We start from the raw sequence: 14,831 nt of genomic DNA, 5'->3' as shown, positions 1-14,831 counted from the left end.
ATGGCGCTGATTTTCATATTTTTATCCTATCTCTATCCTTTTTCCGCCATGTTCTCTCTTTGTCTACACTTCGTAAAATTTGAGATAAAATTTACAAAAGTATGAGAGATAATAAATTTTAAATTATTTGTATACATGTTGAAAAATAATACAAATAATTTTTTATTTTAACATTTTTTTATTAGGCACGATCTTAAATACAATATAAAAATACAATAAAAATAAAAAATAAACGAAAATGAATTTATAGAAAATATATTCAAGAAATTTTAATCAATATTTAATTGTCTAAAAGAACCCTGTAATCCTTCCAATTCTTTTAAAATTCTCGTTTTTGATTCTGGAAGTCTAGCATTTTCGTTTGTTCGACTGAGCTTTTCCTCTCGCAAAAACCAGTCCCTGTTTTTCTCAATTTTCTTTTTCCACGCATCTAAAAATATTATTTGAGTAAAAGAAGAGAAAGATAAAAATAATTTTCTAAAATATCCAATCATGTGAACAATTAAAAATTTTAACAAACCATTCAACTCATCCAAGGTGCCTGCTTTCCCACCCCATTCATTTGGAAGTATATTTTTGTTCATATAAGAATGCAATTCCTCACCACCACCAGTGTGAATACGAAACTTAAAAATGATAAATATTCATATAAAATAAATGAAATCTACTCTAATCTAAATTTTAAATGATTAAATATCACTTACTTTTTGAACAAGTCGAACTTTCAATAAAGGATAAAATATATTTAAAATATTTTCTATGAATGCAGGAGCGTGAAGAAAGTGAACTCTATGAAGTCGTAATGGCATGCTATCTTGCATTGCCAACATTGCCTTACGAACAATGCTCTGAGTTGGACTGCATTTCGTAAAATGAACCACACCAAATCCCTGTTCGATTTGAAATTATTTCAATAATGAAATGATACAATGATACAAATGTAAAAAAAAAATTTGCAATTTAAAAATAACATTTATTTTGCAATTACCTCAAGATCGATCACCATAATATTTGATAGACATTGTTCTTCTATCAGACGAGTATCCAAGACCATAAGAATTCTTCTAGAGATGGTCTGAATAGAAAATTTATCTATCGCACTGTCCTTTAATCGTAAAATAGTCACCCGGTATCCTTCGTCGGTTAATGATGGTAAAACGAAATATTGGCTAATTGAAAAAATATATTGAATTAAATTCCAAAAAAATGAAAATCATAAATTAATATAAATCAAATTAATAATAAATCAAATAGTTACATCGCTTCGCAACATTCTTGAATTTCTCGTGCAAGTGGATCTCGAACGGCGAAAAATTCTGGAATTGCGGTACGTACGCTGAAATATCGTTCCAAAATCAATTTGCATCTTTCTATGCTATTTTTGCAGCCAAACAGAAATCTCTCGAGCCTTGTATCATCTGTACTTAAACAATTGAGAATTTCCATAATGAGTTTAAAATAAAGGCGAATTTTTAATAATTTTTTTCTTAAAAAATTATATTGTAAATTTAATTGTTTCGAATAATATATAAACAATCAAGAAAATAAAGAAAAGTAAAAATTGTATTCAATTTAATATTTCTAATGTGGAATTTTAAATAGTAATTTTATCAAAAATAAAGAAAAGAGAAAATAGAATTACATATTCAATTCAAAATATTTCTTGTTATTGGAATTTTAAGATCAAACAAAATTTAAAATACAAATTTGTCAAAATTTCTTAAATTTATTGTTTATTTTTCGATCTTCTTATTTAATTTCCATTTTAATCTAAGATAGAAAGAAACTCAGACCCATATGATTAGGCAGATGAGGTTGTTTCGAGAGCCAATCGCGTATAGCAGCCACATCGCGTTTCCTCGTTTCTGGATCTGTCGAAACCTCCTCGTTTATCCGTTTTTGCTGTTGTGCCGTTGGTGGTAATAACGTCATAACGTGCTGTAATCCGAGGAATTAAAAAATATCGAATTATCATAAATTGTAATGCTCTAATCTTTAATTACATTCACAAAACATTATCTATTTTCGTCGTTGGACGCAATAAGGAAACGTGCTTATCAGAAGAATAATTATTAACAATCAATATTGACACTCGTACTCGACAAGCGAGCAAAGTACAAAATTATTCGTATTTCTTTTGATTTTTACAAAAATTATCATTAGAATTATCATAGAATTAAAATTAGAATTATCTACAAGTTAAATCAATTATAGATTTTCTTTAAAAATGTGTACCTTTGCAAAATTAATATTGATAATTTTTATTCAGAAACAATTCTAACCTAGATATATACAAATATATATATATATATTTTTAGAAAATATTCTATACAAGAAATTGTTTGATATTTAAAAGTAATTCGATTTTTCAAAGAATGAGCTTTTTTTGATAAGATTTGTATTTTAAAAATTCAAGCTATATACAATTCATGTGAAATACATTTAATACATATATACGTGCCTTCAATATTTCGATTTTTAAAAAAAATTATCATTAGAATCATCAATAAGTTAAATCGTTAAAGATTCTTTAAAATTACATGTATCTTTGACAAAATTAATTGATTTTTATTCAGATAGAAATTCTAATTCTAATCTAGATTTTACAATTTTTTTATCATATAGAAAATATTTTATACGACAGACATTAATGTTTAAAAATAATTAATAATGAAATATTAAAATCAAGAAAGCATTTTTGAAATTTCTTTCGAAAGTTAATAATTAGTAACATAGAATTTCAAATTTGAATTTTTATTGATCTCTTTTTATTTAAATAATTTTTTTTCACATAATTCTTACATTTTTTTAATATACTAAATAATAAAATTAAAAAAGACATTAGATTCGACAAACATGACTGGCGAACAAGGCCAAATCCTATGTCGTCATAATTACGAGCATACATGGTGATTTACTTCTGTCGTTGATTACACAAATTATCGAACTTCGAAGGTGAAATGATCATCCATTCTCTGAGAAACACTTTGCATAAGAAACAAAAGAAAGGAATAAGAAAAGAAGAAATTCGACGTGATCGGAATTAGATGTCGATCGTGAGTTGCATCATCATCGAATCTTGGGAATACCTATTTTTTTTTATTTTTTATTTTTCGTAAGTCGATCAGTGAAAGCTCGTTTCGATATCACGAAATCGAGCCTGGAAGATCGCTCGAACGTGAGCAAAATTGATTAGATCGTGGTAAGTATCGAAAATTGTAAATCAGGAAAAGAGAAAGTGCGAATGTAAACAATAAAGTGGAAGGAAGGAATAAGGTGAATTTTCGATCGACGATTTTCGATTATTTTTGTTTGAAACTTTTTCATTTTTTTTTCATCATCTATCATTTGATTATACTATAATAATTTATATTAAATTCTCTTATAATTAATATTTAATACTTTTCTATAAATTAATTTCTTAGGATTTTAGGTTTCATTTATATTTATTTAATTGCTGTGATTTCTTATTGACTTTCTTATTGAAATTTTTATTTACATACGACAGATCGAAATCAGTAATATAAAATCCAATAATGTGGGAAAAAGTCAAATTATATTTAATTCTACTTGCTTAAACAATTTTTTTGTTTAAAATCTCTTAATGTAAGTAAAAATACTATTAATATTTGGCATTATTAATTTGAATACAAAATTTGTTAAAAATTTCTATAATCTGCTTCAAATTCAATTATTGGAGTTAAGAAAATACGTGAAAATTATCATTATACATTACTCATTAATTTAATAAGACTCTCTTATTTTTTTTTTTAAATAAAAATAAAATCATTTCTTAGATTTTTGAAATGTTAATTATCACTAATTCTAATTTTATTCTAGGTTAAATATTTTCAATTGAGTCAATCAAAATCTCATTTAAATTAATAAATAAGTATGATCAAAGATAATAAAAATAAATATTAAGAGTATTAATAATAAATTATTAAGAATACTTTAATATAGCTTAAGTATAGCTATTAATAATGATACATAATTATTTTTTTTACTTACCAAAATTTCCAAATGCAATTCCTCAAAATTATCGAACTGATTTTAAATTATAGAAGAAGAAAAAACTAACTAAGAATGTAATTTTACAAAATTTTGTGTGCAATCTGTGGAAGACGACGCAGTACTGCAATATCTGTACGAAGCAGAACGATTCTTTAAGCTTGGCCCCCTAATACACATGTTCCCCACCATTCCCATCATCGTGAAATTGAAAACCGCGATGGAATATGTACTTCACGCAGAAAAAAAATTAAGCTTAATGGATTCTTCACTTCACTTTTTTTTCACTTCAAAATGCGTTCAACGTAGAACTTTTCAAATAGAACTCGATGATATTATTACGTAAAAAATTTTCATATTTTAAATGAAAAACAAACTTAAATTAGCTTATGGATATTTTGAATTTCTTAAAAATTTATATAAGTTTTCTAATTATTTCTTTTTCATTTTTTATTTTTTATTTCTTCATTAGAATTTCTAAAAATTTATTATTTCAAATGATAAAAAAGAAATTTAAATTTTTTGAAATTCTGAGCTATAATTAATATTTCTATATTAAAAATTGTTTTATTTTAAATGAAAAGAAGGCTTAAATATTTTATGAATAGAAATTGCAATTATTTTGAAATTTTATTAATATCTTTAAAATTCTTTTTCAGATTTTATTCAAGAAATTAATATTTCTGAAAATTGATTCTCGCAATATTTATTTAAAAGAAACTTCGTTAAAAAATTATGATTTATTGAAAACGAGCTTTACAAATATTTGAACTATCGAGTTCGAGTTATAGACGATATCTTTGTTACCGGAAGTTTGCAATGTCTCATTGACAGTTGAGAAAATTGAAAACCTGGCGAATCTTTAAATTTCAACGATACAACGAAAATGTGAAAGATCAACGAAGTGAAAATATTTGGACGTTTATCGAAATGTTTGATTGTCTAACTATATGTAATACCGTTTGCATAGGTTGCATCTGGGTCGCTTTGTTCTCCAAATGGTAAAAAAAAAAGTTTTTTCGTTATCGTATAAATATATAGATGTATATATATACATATATACATTATACATATATATACATCTATATATTTATACGATAACGAAAAAACTTTTTCGTCAGATAGATTATTGATCAATTAACATTACAGTTTTCCAAATTTGATTAGCATCAGAAGAGCCGATTCGAGCGAGTGCTGCAATTGGAAAAAACCAAAAGCCGAAGAAAAGATTTCACGCATTGTTCAATGTTGTTTAAGCTCTACAGAGGCTCTTATGCTTCAAACATCTTGTCAATCTAATTACGATGATTTACAGAATTATAAATATCAAGTACTGATGGGAGAAAAGGAAATATTATAAAATTAAAAAGTTAGTTATATGATATTATAATTAATAATGGAAAATGTTCAAATATTCGAATTATTATTGACATATTCTTTAATAATAAAATATAACCAGATGATAACGAGCAGACTGAAATTGCAAAAAAAAAAGAAAATTTACAAAATTTGTGAACGAAGAAGACAAAATATTTTTGCCGATTAGAAAATGTCGAAAGTGTCGAATAACTACAAAATTAATTATCTGTACATCTTATTTCATATCCAAAAGCTGTAAAATAAAAATAATTGATAGGAAATATTCAAAGTGAATAATATATATCCATTGTCCATATATATTTGTAATAATGATGTAAAGAAACGAGAACAAATTAAAAATATATTAAATTTATTTCTCAAAATTTAATTGATATATGTATGTTCTTCAGGCATTGACTCGAACTCGGGTAAAGCTTGAACTAATTCAAACTGTGGTTCATTTAATATCTCTACTGTCGGTTTCTTTTCTTCGATAATCGGTTTAGAATTGAGTTCTTTCATGGCCATCTTTGTGGCCAAAATGTCTTCCTCGTTGTCCAAAATTTGGACAATTTTTTGCACGGTTGAATATTCCATCACCACCGCCGATTTCGCTTCTGCTGTTTGCGATGCCTCTGACATCTTCGCCTTCTCTTCAAGATCCCAATTTCTCATCGTTTCTCTAAAATATATATTTAATTATTACGTTTCCTGAAACGTAATAAATTACACGATTCATAATTAGGCAAAATAGGAATTTCAATATCGTTGGATATTAACTCATTCGATATTTGACAAAAATAAAAAGATAATAGATATACATTTTTTTTTAGCATCTTAAATAATCAACGTTGCTATAATTTTCAAATTAACATTAAATTTTGATGTGATTTTCAATTTCTAATCTAATATTGTAATAATTAAAAATAAAATTATCTCTTATTCTTTACTTCAAGAAAAATTGAAACGTGCAATTATACTTGAATTTAATAAGTAATATTTTTAAAATTAAGTAGAGTATAATTGAGATTTATATAACTTATTTTTTTTTTTTTTTTTCGTAATTCTAAAATACGAAAATCTTTAGAAATGTTGAAATGTTAAAATACGAACTCTTAATAAAAATCTAATAAAATTTTCAAAGAAGATTTTTAACGATTCCTTACATGGATAATCTTTCATCACTATGTATCTTGCTGTCCGACTGAAGCTTGGCGCTCAATCTCGCTTTGTTCTTCGAAGTTCTCCTATTTTTGTCACGGTTCATAGTCACATTCGATTTGCTTCGATGGATAGAACTCGAAGGGTTATTATCCTGCTTGTTTCGGTTTTCGACGGGTTTCTTCGACGAATTCCTCGATTTGGATAAATTGTACTTCATACTCTGTTGCATGGAATCTTTCTTGAAACAGCAACGATGAGTACGATATTGCCACCTGGCGAACACATTAAAAAGAAGTAAGATGGGAATACTGTTTATATACTTCGATTACCACAACGCGCAAGTCGTCACAGTTGAGCTGAACATGAAGAAACAGTTCAACACTGTAAGCACGATCAATGGTTCCAACATGATAAGGAAAACGGAAAACGAAATTCTACGGCGATGATGATGGCTAGAACAAATCGTGAATTTGGAAACGCTTGTCAATCGAAAGACGATGGCAGTGTGGCTGACCTCGCTCTGAAAATAGGTGACAAACGGTGAACTTCGATATTATCGTGCGGAGAGTACTTTAATTCGGCTTCATCGTTCAAAATATTACAAAACAAATACTCTTTCGTTATTAACAATTTGTAAAAAGGAATTTTTTCCCACGGTTCTTTCGTCAGAAAATTTAACCTTCAAAGGATCGAAATCGATATTGCCGATGTTAAATAATAAACAATATGGATTTATAAATATTTCTCTTTTTAAATCAGATTTTTTTACTCAATCGATCGTTGATTGATAAGCATTGCAGGATGCTTTATCAAAAAATAATAATCTTTCACATTGCTTCTTTTATCCTTCTTTTTCAAATTTTATATTCAACCTTGTTTAAAAATCTCGAATGAACAGATTTCTTCCTCAGAAGATCTCAATTTCCAAAAACTTCTATAGAACCACTATTCCCATAATCATCATCTTTAACAATCTTGTAACATATACATATAATACATCCAAACTTAATTTGACAAATCTTCCTACACCAGATTAATAATAACCAGCCTCGTTCAAAATCATCCTAGCAAACTAATTCCAAAAGAAGCAGCCCAATTTGTCCCGGATCTCCTTCATATCTCTATCCAGGTAATGGCCCCGGAAGAGAGGGGGACCAAGTGAGAAATCTGGCCAGGAAGCGTGTACAGATTACGGTAGCTGTCGACAGGGGAAGCAAACGAGTGATCCAACCCCGCGGAACCTCTCCTCCGCAGGGGTCCATGGAGCCATCTCTTGTGAATACCGGGCACAATGGCCGCGTTAACCGCAATATAAAAACGGTACCTTCATAACCCCGCGGCGACGCATCTGTGCGATCGAGATATATATGTATAATGATGATATTACGTTTCTCCGTGGACGTGTCGATGAATTTTTCGTTGCGGTTCCGGAATGAAATAGACGACGGAGGACCGACCACCCTTGTGGAATCGCTTCGATTTCGACTACCTGCCATGCGTGGATTTTATTTATGCGTCGCATCCTAATGCGTATTATTTATTATTATTCTCAAACGTGTCGAGGATTAATGACCATGAGAAGAATAGTAGAATTTGAAGTAGAATTTCCTTTCATAACGAATGAAAAAGTGTCGTTATCTGTTGGGATGAGATTGGGATGAATTGTATTCTTCAGTTGCATAGATAAGATATTATTTTTAATGGTTAATTGAAGGAATGAGAATGAAGTATGAGAATGGAATATATCATTGGATATAAATGTTAATAAAAGAACATCTCGATAAGTAAATTCGCAACCAATAATGTATTTACTTACACGTGCTAATATCATATCAAACATACTATGCATAATGAAATATATACACTTAATGCTCATTAATACATTCTATTTAAAATTCAATAATGCATATGTTTTAAGTATTCGCTTAACATTCTTGTATTGATTTCAATCAAACTCCATTTTGTTAAAATATGCAAAACACTTTCCTGAAGAATTTTGAATTGAAGAAGTTAAAAGAGCATCAATTATATTATATATATATGTAATTGATATATTGCCATTTCTTTGACTCGTATATATTTCTCTAAAGAAATTCTTTTTTTCTGTCCTTAGAAGAGATTCGTTCCACGATATAATAACTTGGTCACTTGTCGTCCCATTCATCGACGACCACAGGCTTTTCTTTACGACCGATTTTTGGAAAAGATTTTTCCATCCGCCACAATGTTCATACGTGTCACGCTATTTTCCCTACATCGAGAGCAAGTCTTTCTTGCGGTTTATCTAATTTATTGGCCAGAATGGTATTGTCAGACCACACACAGATGGAACTGGACACTTTTATGAACTCCCACGACAATCGCGATTATGAACCTACTGTGCTGTTCTTCCGTATTCTTCCGCAATTTTTTCTTTACTTTTCCATAGAAAATCTTTGACGTTCAATGAAAGAAACGATCGTTTGGACGATTCGAAAAACGCTCTTCATTGTATAAATATTTGATCACAAAGAATAATCGGTAATAAGGAATATTCTTCAAAATATTCTTCAAAATAATCTCTAGAAAATATCATTATTAGATAATAATAGTAGGAGGATCAAAAATATATCAAAAATTATATCCATATTTTCTCCAATTAATTTTCTGCATTTCAATTTAATCCTTTACATCTTATAATGCAATATCGACAGAGTAACAAACATGTGTGTAAGGTAGAAATTTAAGGTAGAATAAAATTACGACAACACAAGAAATATTACACTAAATTGTATATATTTGTTATTTTCTTAATTCTAAATTTTCTACCTGCCAAATCCTCTAACACTTAAATTTAAGAATATTATGGAATTATACAAACATACCAGATGGATTATTGGTAATTATCTAAATCGCTGTTCAAAAGTCAACCGTTAGTCAGTTTCCAGTGAAAAGGATATATTCAATAGGAAAATGGATCGATGGTATTAAAGCTAAATCCACGCCTAGAAAAGGGCGCGATCGGCACCTGTGGCGACTAAAAATCCTATTGGTTCTACCTGAGGCAAGTTGCCTAAGTACCGTTGTAAACCTTTTTCTCTCTTTTCTAATAAATTGACTCGTTCCTTGCTCGTTGAACTATTAATAATAATAATATCAATAAAATTTAATGAGTATGAACGTTCGATTTTATTAAGATATTCAATTTCTTAAAGAAAGATAAAATATTTTGTTATCAAAAATTTTCAACAGAGTTTTTATTTTCGAATGAATTAAATAAAAAAAAAACTTTGAATTTTTCTTCTTTACCAATTTTCATAAAAAATATTTATCTTTTAACACTCGATTCTAAGGTTAAGAATTCTAAAAGTATTTTCTTATTTTTCGAATCGAGGTTGCAAAAGTTTCCTCGACCACCTTGAAGACCATCAAATATCCTCCCCCCATTAAATTACTCTCTCTCTCGATCTTCCACCACCACTTTTCCTCTCGAGAACTGCGCCCAACGTTCAAAAAAGAGACGCGCATTCTTCCCTCGATTTTCCTTCGTTCTTTTCTCTCTCTCTCTCTCTCTCTCTCTCTTGACACGACATCGAATCGAGGCCGAATAATCGAGGCTTCGAACCGATTCTCACGATCGAAAAAGAAGTCGAAGAGTCAGGTGCTGTCCCGAATAGACCTCGACTTGGACCACGCCATTCACTCTTTTTTCAGGAATAAGCCACCCGCCCACCGGTGCCCCGTTTCTCGTGTCAGGGAATTAAGAAAAAAATACAGAGGCCGGCAGACAATGAAGGACAACCGAATGAAGACGATATTTCAGCGTAACATCACGTGGAATCACGGACATATCGTAGGTGGGACTTACTCTTCGTTCGATGAAAAATGAAACGATCGATGTTCCTTCTAAAGAACGATTATAGGCGGAACTGGACAATCTGTTGTCGATTCATTCGAGTAGGTAGCCTTCACGATGTATAGCGAGATGGTAAATTAATCCCGCTACCTTTTTTTTTTCTTTCTTGGATCACTTTCGAGTCAATCCTGTTCCTTTATTGTTGAAAATTGTTTAAATTCGAGGAAAATATAAATCTCTCTTTATTTCTCTTTCGATAATAATCAAATTGTGACTCTTGTCTCCCTGTTCATAATTATTAGATATATTTTTCGTAGAGTAAAATTACATCTAATAATTTCAGGAATTTAAAAATTTAATAGAATTCGAAAAAAAAAGAAAATTCTCCCCATAATGATACATAATTCACAAAAATCATGGTGTAACAATCGTGTTCCGTTTATTCTGAAAGTTTCTCAATTGCAGGACCTCCTCATTCACGCGAGCGATCATCACGTTGCTATGACGGATGATGGAAAGAGTTAGGACCAATTACAAGGATATTTCGAACGGTCACAATGAGAAGAGTCAACAATCGTTTCGTTTCCCAACGAAAGTCATCTTCGAGGAAAAAAATCAGCAAATACGAACTCGTCTGCCCGTAACGAAGCAATTTTCCACGGATGCTTGTGCCGTGGATGAATGAGGAACGAGAACGCTGACTCGTGCACTTTTACGCATCGTAGAATCGCGCTTTTGCGAACTTCATTCATGAATCCTAAACTGAAAGATCTCATTCAGAAATCTCGTTCAGTAACCTCGATTGTCCGCCATAATGGTTGGTGTACCTGCAAATTCGTCGCGGTAGTAATCTGTTAAGTGTCGACACTTGTGATATCAATTTTTTTTAAGTGATCCTTCAAAACTTTTTTTTTTTTTAGAGTTTCCATGATTTTTGGAATTTTTTTTTTACGTCTTAAATGTGTGCATTGTATCACAAGATAGTTGGATAAATAAAATATAACGCCAAGTGCTTTTAAATCAAGATGAGATTGATATAATTGTAATTTGTGTTATAAGATCTTCTCAATTTCTATTGTCTTGACTAATTAATACTTCGTCAATTAAATAGCAGTAGAAGGAGTATATATGTGTACATTAAAAAATTTGGAATAATCGGGAAAGAATAGAAAAAAAATTATATAAATCATTTCTTCTTCTTTTTTTTCTTTTTTTTTACTTCTTGCTTCGGTTCAATCTCCGGTACTTCCTCCTTTGTAACGAGTTTCACGCAATCTTCGTTCACGAACAAGGGTTTTTCCAGTTTTTCCGGAGGAGGCGTTGGCGGTTTCGGTGTCCTCACCTCGAGTTCTATGTTCTTCCTCGGCTGGTCGATCGAGGAATTATTCTTCTTTTTCATTCTTAACATGAACACATTCTCATTCCCTTCGGTCACGCGATCCGTGTGTATCTGCTGTACCCCGGTACCGTTAAATACGGGGTAAATGGTGAAAGTTCTGCACTGATCGTTCGTCTTCGGACCTCCTTTGCACTCACCGACCTGTGCAAATTTATATATACAACATACACGATACTTGGAAAAATGCCCAAGTTTATATATGTCTTTGTTTCAGTTCTTTTAATGTTCAACGGGTGAATTGTCATTATCATTTCAAAAAAAAATAATAAATAAATAAATATCGCGTTTTACCTCGTAAGAAATGGTTTGTGCCGTATCTTGATCTTCGTCCTTCGAGGTCTCCGACCGCTCGACGCGAAACAGGATCCGATTATTGTCGGCACCCTTCAATATCTTCGGCCCCTCCTTGCTCGTCGGCCTTACTATCTCCAGGTCGCAATCACACGGAGGATCCCAATCTTTCAACTTCTTCGCCTTCCCCCTATGCCTTTCCACGCGAATTATCAATTGATTCCCGATCATGGCCGTTCCAATCTCTCGAAAATATTTCGTGGGGGCATCTCGAGGCTTTGGGGGTGGACAATTCGGTGGGCAGGGTGCGGGTGGCATTGGAGGGCAGACGTACATCTTTGGACGATTTTGATATCGAAACGATTAAAAAAATTAATTCGCCAATCTCGTTCGAAACAACATTTCACAAGTTAAAAATTATTCGAGATTACGACAATTATAATTTTTGCCACTTTGATACTTGAAATTTCGACATTATTTTTTCTTTAATCTAAATATTTAAGGAGGAAATTAAGGAGGTTGATGGGATCGGGATCGGGAGTGAAGATCGATCTTTTCGAAACGAGTTCAGATCACTTGGAAAGAAGAATCAGTTGCATTCACAACGTACATCCCAACCTATCCAACATGTCGCAAACCCGTACAACTTGAAGCTGAAACATAGATTAATCCCGTCACCACCATATTGATTCAGCCTCCCCCTTCTTCTTCTTCTTCTTATCCTTCTTACTCTTTACACCCTTTTACATCTTCTCCACGAATTTTCGAAAAAATTCCCGACAAACAAAATGATGTTAGCCACTTACAATTGCGGATGCCCGCCACCATTGAAATCGCCGTGCTCGCCTTGCTGCGAAACGGCAGGTTCCGAAAAGATACCGTCCATCAAGCAGCCGTCCAAACCCACGGATTGCCCCGAAAGCTCCTGTTGCCAGAAACGTCCATTGAATCCTGTCGTCCCTCAGCCAACGATAAAAGAGCCACCGCCATGTTGCCCCGTGAAGCCTTCAAGTATGTACGAATTCGAGAGCAAAGTTCGCTCGGATATCGAGGAGAAGGGCTTACCTTACAAGCAAATGGAAGTTATGATTAACGACAACAAAGTGGTGCTCAGAACCCAGAAGGAGTACAAGAAACCCGAATACGATCCACCGTGCGACTGTGTCGAGGATACGCAACCCAAAGTGGAAGAGGAGGATGAGATCGGCCAGCCCCAGGTACCCGGTAGTAGGACGGTCACGCTGTATCCGAAGGCGAAGGTCGGTGAGATCGTTGAGGGGAACTCGAAAAAGAAGGACGAGACGCACAAGGAAAAATGCGAGAAGGAGCAAAATCCGAATTTATTCATGTTCAAAATGAAGAAGATATCGGATATAGGTGATAAGGCGATTCATATAGATTTTCAGTTCAGAGTGGCTAGGCCTTGGTCGTTGCAGAAGCGAAAGGAGATAGAGGATCAGATAAAGATGTGGGAAAAGCCTTTGGAACCTGCGGTGGTGAAGGAAGAGGTGAAGAAAGTGAAGATTATCCCGAAATCGAGTAAAACGATTAAGAAGAAAAAGAAGAAGTGAATTCATATCGTACCATTCATATTCTCCCATAATTTGTAAATAGAACCGATCATCGAATAAAATGTAACTGACAAAAATATCTTTGCCATCTTTTTATATTTTATTTCGATTGGGCAATTGATATTTTTCAAGCGAAACAAATACAAATATTTTTTAATTACGAGAAACGGGAGGATAAGTAAAAGTTTGAAGAGTTTTCGCGCTTCTGTGATTTCTCGATCGATTGCAGTGAACGAGAAAAGAATTAAAAGGAAAAAAAATCAATTCAAAAATATTTTTCTTCCTTTCCATTCCCATTGTAACATAGCAAGATATAACTCCTCGTAACTCCTCTTCCTCGTCTTTTTTCCTTTTAGAAAATGACCAGTCAACCACCCCAATGTCCGTCATATCCGTATGATCGCAAACCATGATCCATATATCAGCGAGTCAACGCGCCCCGGGTGTTTTTGCTTCCCGTTGAGAACGAGGATACTCGTCGACGGCCACCTGAAGCCCAACTCCTGCCTGCGAGAAAGGACGACGATGCATCGACGTCTATTAGGGGCTTAAACGGTTTTTAAACTGGGAAAGGTAGCCCATCGAAGTGTCAGAGACGCAACAATGACGTGGGCAAACATTCCGATATACAGGACCACCCGGGGTACGACGTTTCACGTCGTAGTGTGTGAATCGAAGAATTCGACGGGGGGGAGAGGAAGATCGAAGGCTTTTGGAGTCGCATAAAGTGAAGAAAAGTGATGGAATTGGGAGGATTTTATATTTATATTATAATAATTTGACGAATTGCACTTAAAAAGAATCTTATTTGACGTAATTTTGATCGACTTGATTGGTCAGTTTAACTTTTTAAGGAAAAATTATTTCTAAAATAAATGCAAATATCGCTTATGAAATAACGGAACGAACATAACATATCAAGGCAAATGTTGCTTCATTTTCGCGAGCCGTTGAAACGGAAGAATCAATGGTGTCGTCGCGCCGGGTGTTCTTCCTGTTGCGAAACCTTTGGATAAACGTCCACGGGGTGTCGAGTAGAGAATAAAACCTCCTGAAAGGTGTTTCCAATCTTGTTGAGTAATAACATTTACGAGGAATCAGAACTAGGCAAATCGTTCTATCAACTTAAACGCACGAAAATAGTCATTTATTATATCAATATGGATGATGTTAATATTCCTGGGATGATAAATATTTAAAT

General features: G+C 32.4%; 4 protein-coding genes and 1 long non-coding RNA gene across 8 annotated transcripts; 2 read left to right on the top strand and 3 right to left on the bottom strand.

Moving 5' to 3' along the window:
• Window positions 1-158: 158 nt before the first annotated feature.
• On the bottom strand, window positions 159-1,932 carry LOC107998046 (alpha-tocopherol transfer protein-like). Of its 2 annotated transcripts, XM_017057061.3 has the most exons (6): window positions 1,794-1,932; window positions 1,259-1,418; window positions 989-1,169; window positions 705-890; window positions 521-626; window positions 159-430 (listed from the first exon to the last, which is right to left on the bottom strand). In XM_017057061.3, exons 1-6 carry the CDS (start codon window positions 1,930-1,932, stop codon window positions 270-272), a joined length of 933 nt encoding a protein of 310 aa, XP_016912550.1. In that variant the 3' UTR covers window positions 159-269. The 2 variants fall into 2 exon arrangements, with proteins under 2 accessions (XP_016912550.1, XP_061941273.1); XM_062085289.1 differs by having other exon boundaries at window positions 159-626.
• Window positions 1,897-5,743, top strand: LOC107998048 (uncharacterized). 3 transcript variants are annotated; one of them, XR_009832770.1, is made up of 5 exons: window positions 2,489-3,276; window positions 3,426-3,606; window positions 3,841-4,146; window positions 4,671-5,012; window positions 5,161-5,743. It is a non-coding gene; the product is annotated as an uncharacterized LOC107998048 (long non-coding RNA). The 3 variants fall into 3 exon arrangements; XR_009832768.1 differs by having other exon boundaries at window positions 1,910-3,606; XR_009832769.1 differs by lacking the exon at window positions 3,841-4,146 and having other exon boundaries at window positions 1,897-3,606.
• Window positions 5,726-8,020, bottom strand: LOC107998047 (uncharacterized). The gene is made up of 2 exons (XM_062085290.1): window positions 6,537-8,020; window positions 5,726-6,052 (listed from the first exon to the last, which is right to left on the bottom strand). Exons 1-2 carry the CDS (start codon window positions 6,761-6,763, stop codon window positions 5,755-5,757), a joined length of 525 nt encoding a protein of 174 aa, XP_061941274.1. The 5' UTR covers window positions 6,764-8,020; the 3' UTR covers window positions 5,726-5,754.
• Window positions 8,021-9,402: 1,382 nt separating this feature from the next.
• LOC107997966 (uncharacterized) lies at window positions 9,403-12,544 on the bottom strand. Its single transcript, XM_017056922.3, has 2 exons — window positions 12,060-12,544; window positions 9,403-11,909 (listed from the first exon to the last, which is right to left on the bottom strand). The coding sequence occupies exons 1-2, from the start codon at window positions 12,393-12,395 to the stop codon at window positions 11,556-11,558; spliced, it is 690 nt and encodes a 229-aa protein (XP_016912411.1). The 5' UTR covers window positions 12,396-12,544; the 3' UTR covers window positions 9,403-11,555.
• Window positions 12,545-12,743: 199 nt separating this feature from the next.
• LOC107997967 (uncharacterized) lies at window positions 12,744-13,673 on the top strand. The gene has a single exon (XM_017056923.3). The coding sequence runs from the start codon at window positions 12,848-12,850 to the stop codon at window positions 13,628-13,630; it is 783 nt and encodes a 260-aa protein (XP_016912412.1). The 5' UTR covers window positions 12,744-12,847; the 3' UTR covers window positions 13,631-13,673.
• Window positions 13,674-14,831: the final 1,158 nt, after the last annotated feature.

Source organism: Apis cerana, linkage group LG15 (genome assembly GCF_029169275.1).
Source record: "Apis cerana isolate GH-2021 linkage group LG15, AcerK_1.0, whole genome shotgun sequence".
Classification (NCBI taxonomy): Eukaryota; Metazoa; Arthropoda; class Insecta; order Hymenoptera; family Apidae; genus Apis; species Apis cerana.
This window is presented reverse-complemented; position numbering and strand designations above follow the sequence as displayed.

Excerpts from the sequence above, each read along its gene's own strand:
- LOC107997967 (XM_017056923.3), top strand. The coding sequence starts at position 12,848 with ATGATGTTAGCCACTTACAATTGCGGATGCCCGCCACCATTGAAATCG.
- LOC107997966 (XM_017056922.3), bottom strand. The coding sequence starts at position 12,395 with ATGTACGTCTGCCCTCCAATGCCACCCGCACCCTGCCCACCGAATTGT. Across the intron at positions 11,910-12,059 it reads CACAAACCATTTCTTACGAG|GTCGGTGAGTGCAAAGGAGG; the intron begins GTAAAACGCGAT and ends AAATTTGCACAG.
- LOC107998046 (XM_062085289.1), bottom strand. The coding sequence starts at position 1,932 with ATGACGTTATTACCACCAACGGCACAACAGCAAAAACGGATAAACGAG. Across the intron at positions 891-988 it reads TTATGGTGATCGATCTTGAG|GGATTTGGTGTGGTTCATTT; the intron begins GTAATTGCAAAA and ends CAAATCGAACAG. Across the intron at positions 627-704 it reads AAGTTCGACTTGTTCAAAAA|TTTCGTATTCACACTGGTGG; the intron begins GTAAGTGATATT and ends ATCATTTTTAAG.
- LOC107998047 (XM_062085290.1), bottom strand. The coding sequence starts at position 6,763 with ATGCAACAGAGTATGAAGTACAATTTATCCAAATCGAGGAATTCGTCG. Across the intron at positions 6,053-6,536 it reads AGTGATGAAAGATTATCCAT|AGAAACGATGAGAAATTGGG; the intron begins GTAAGGAATCGT and ends TATATATTTTAG.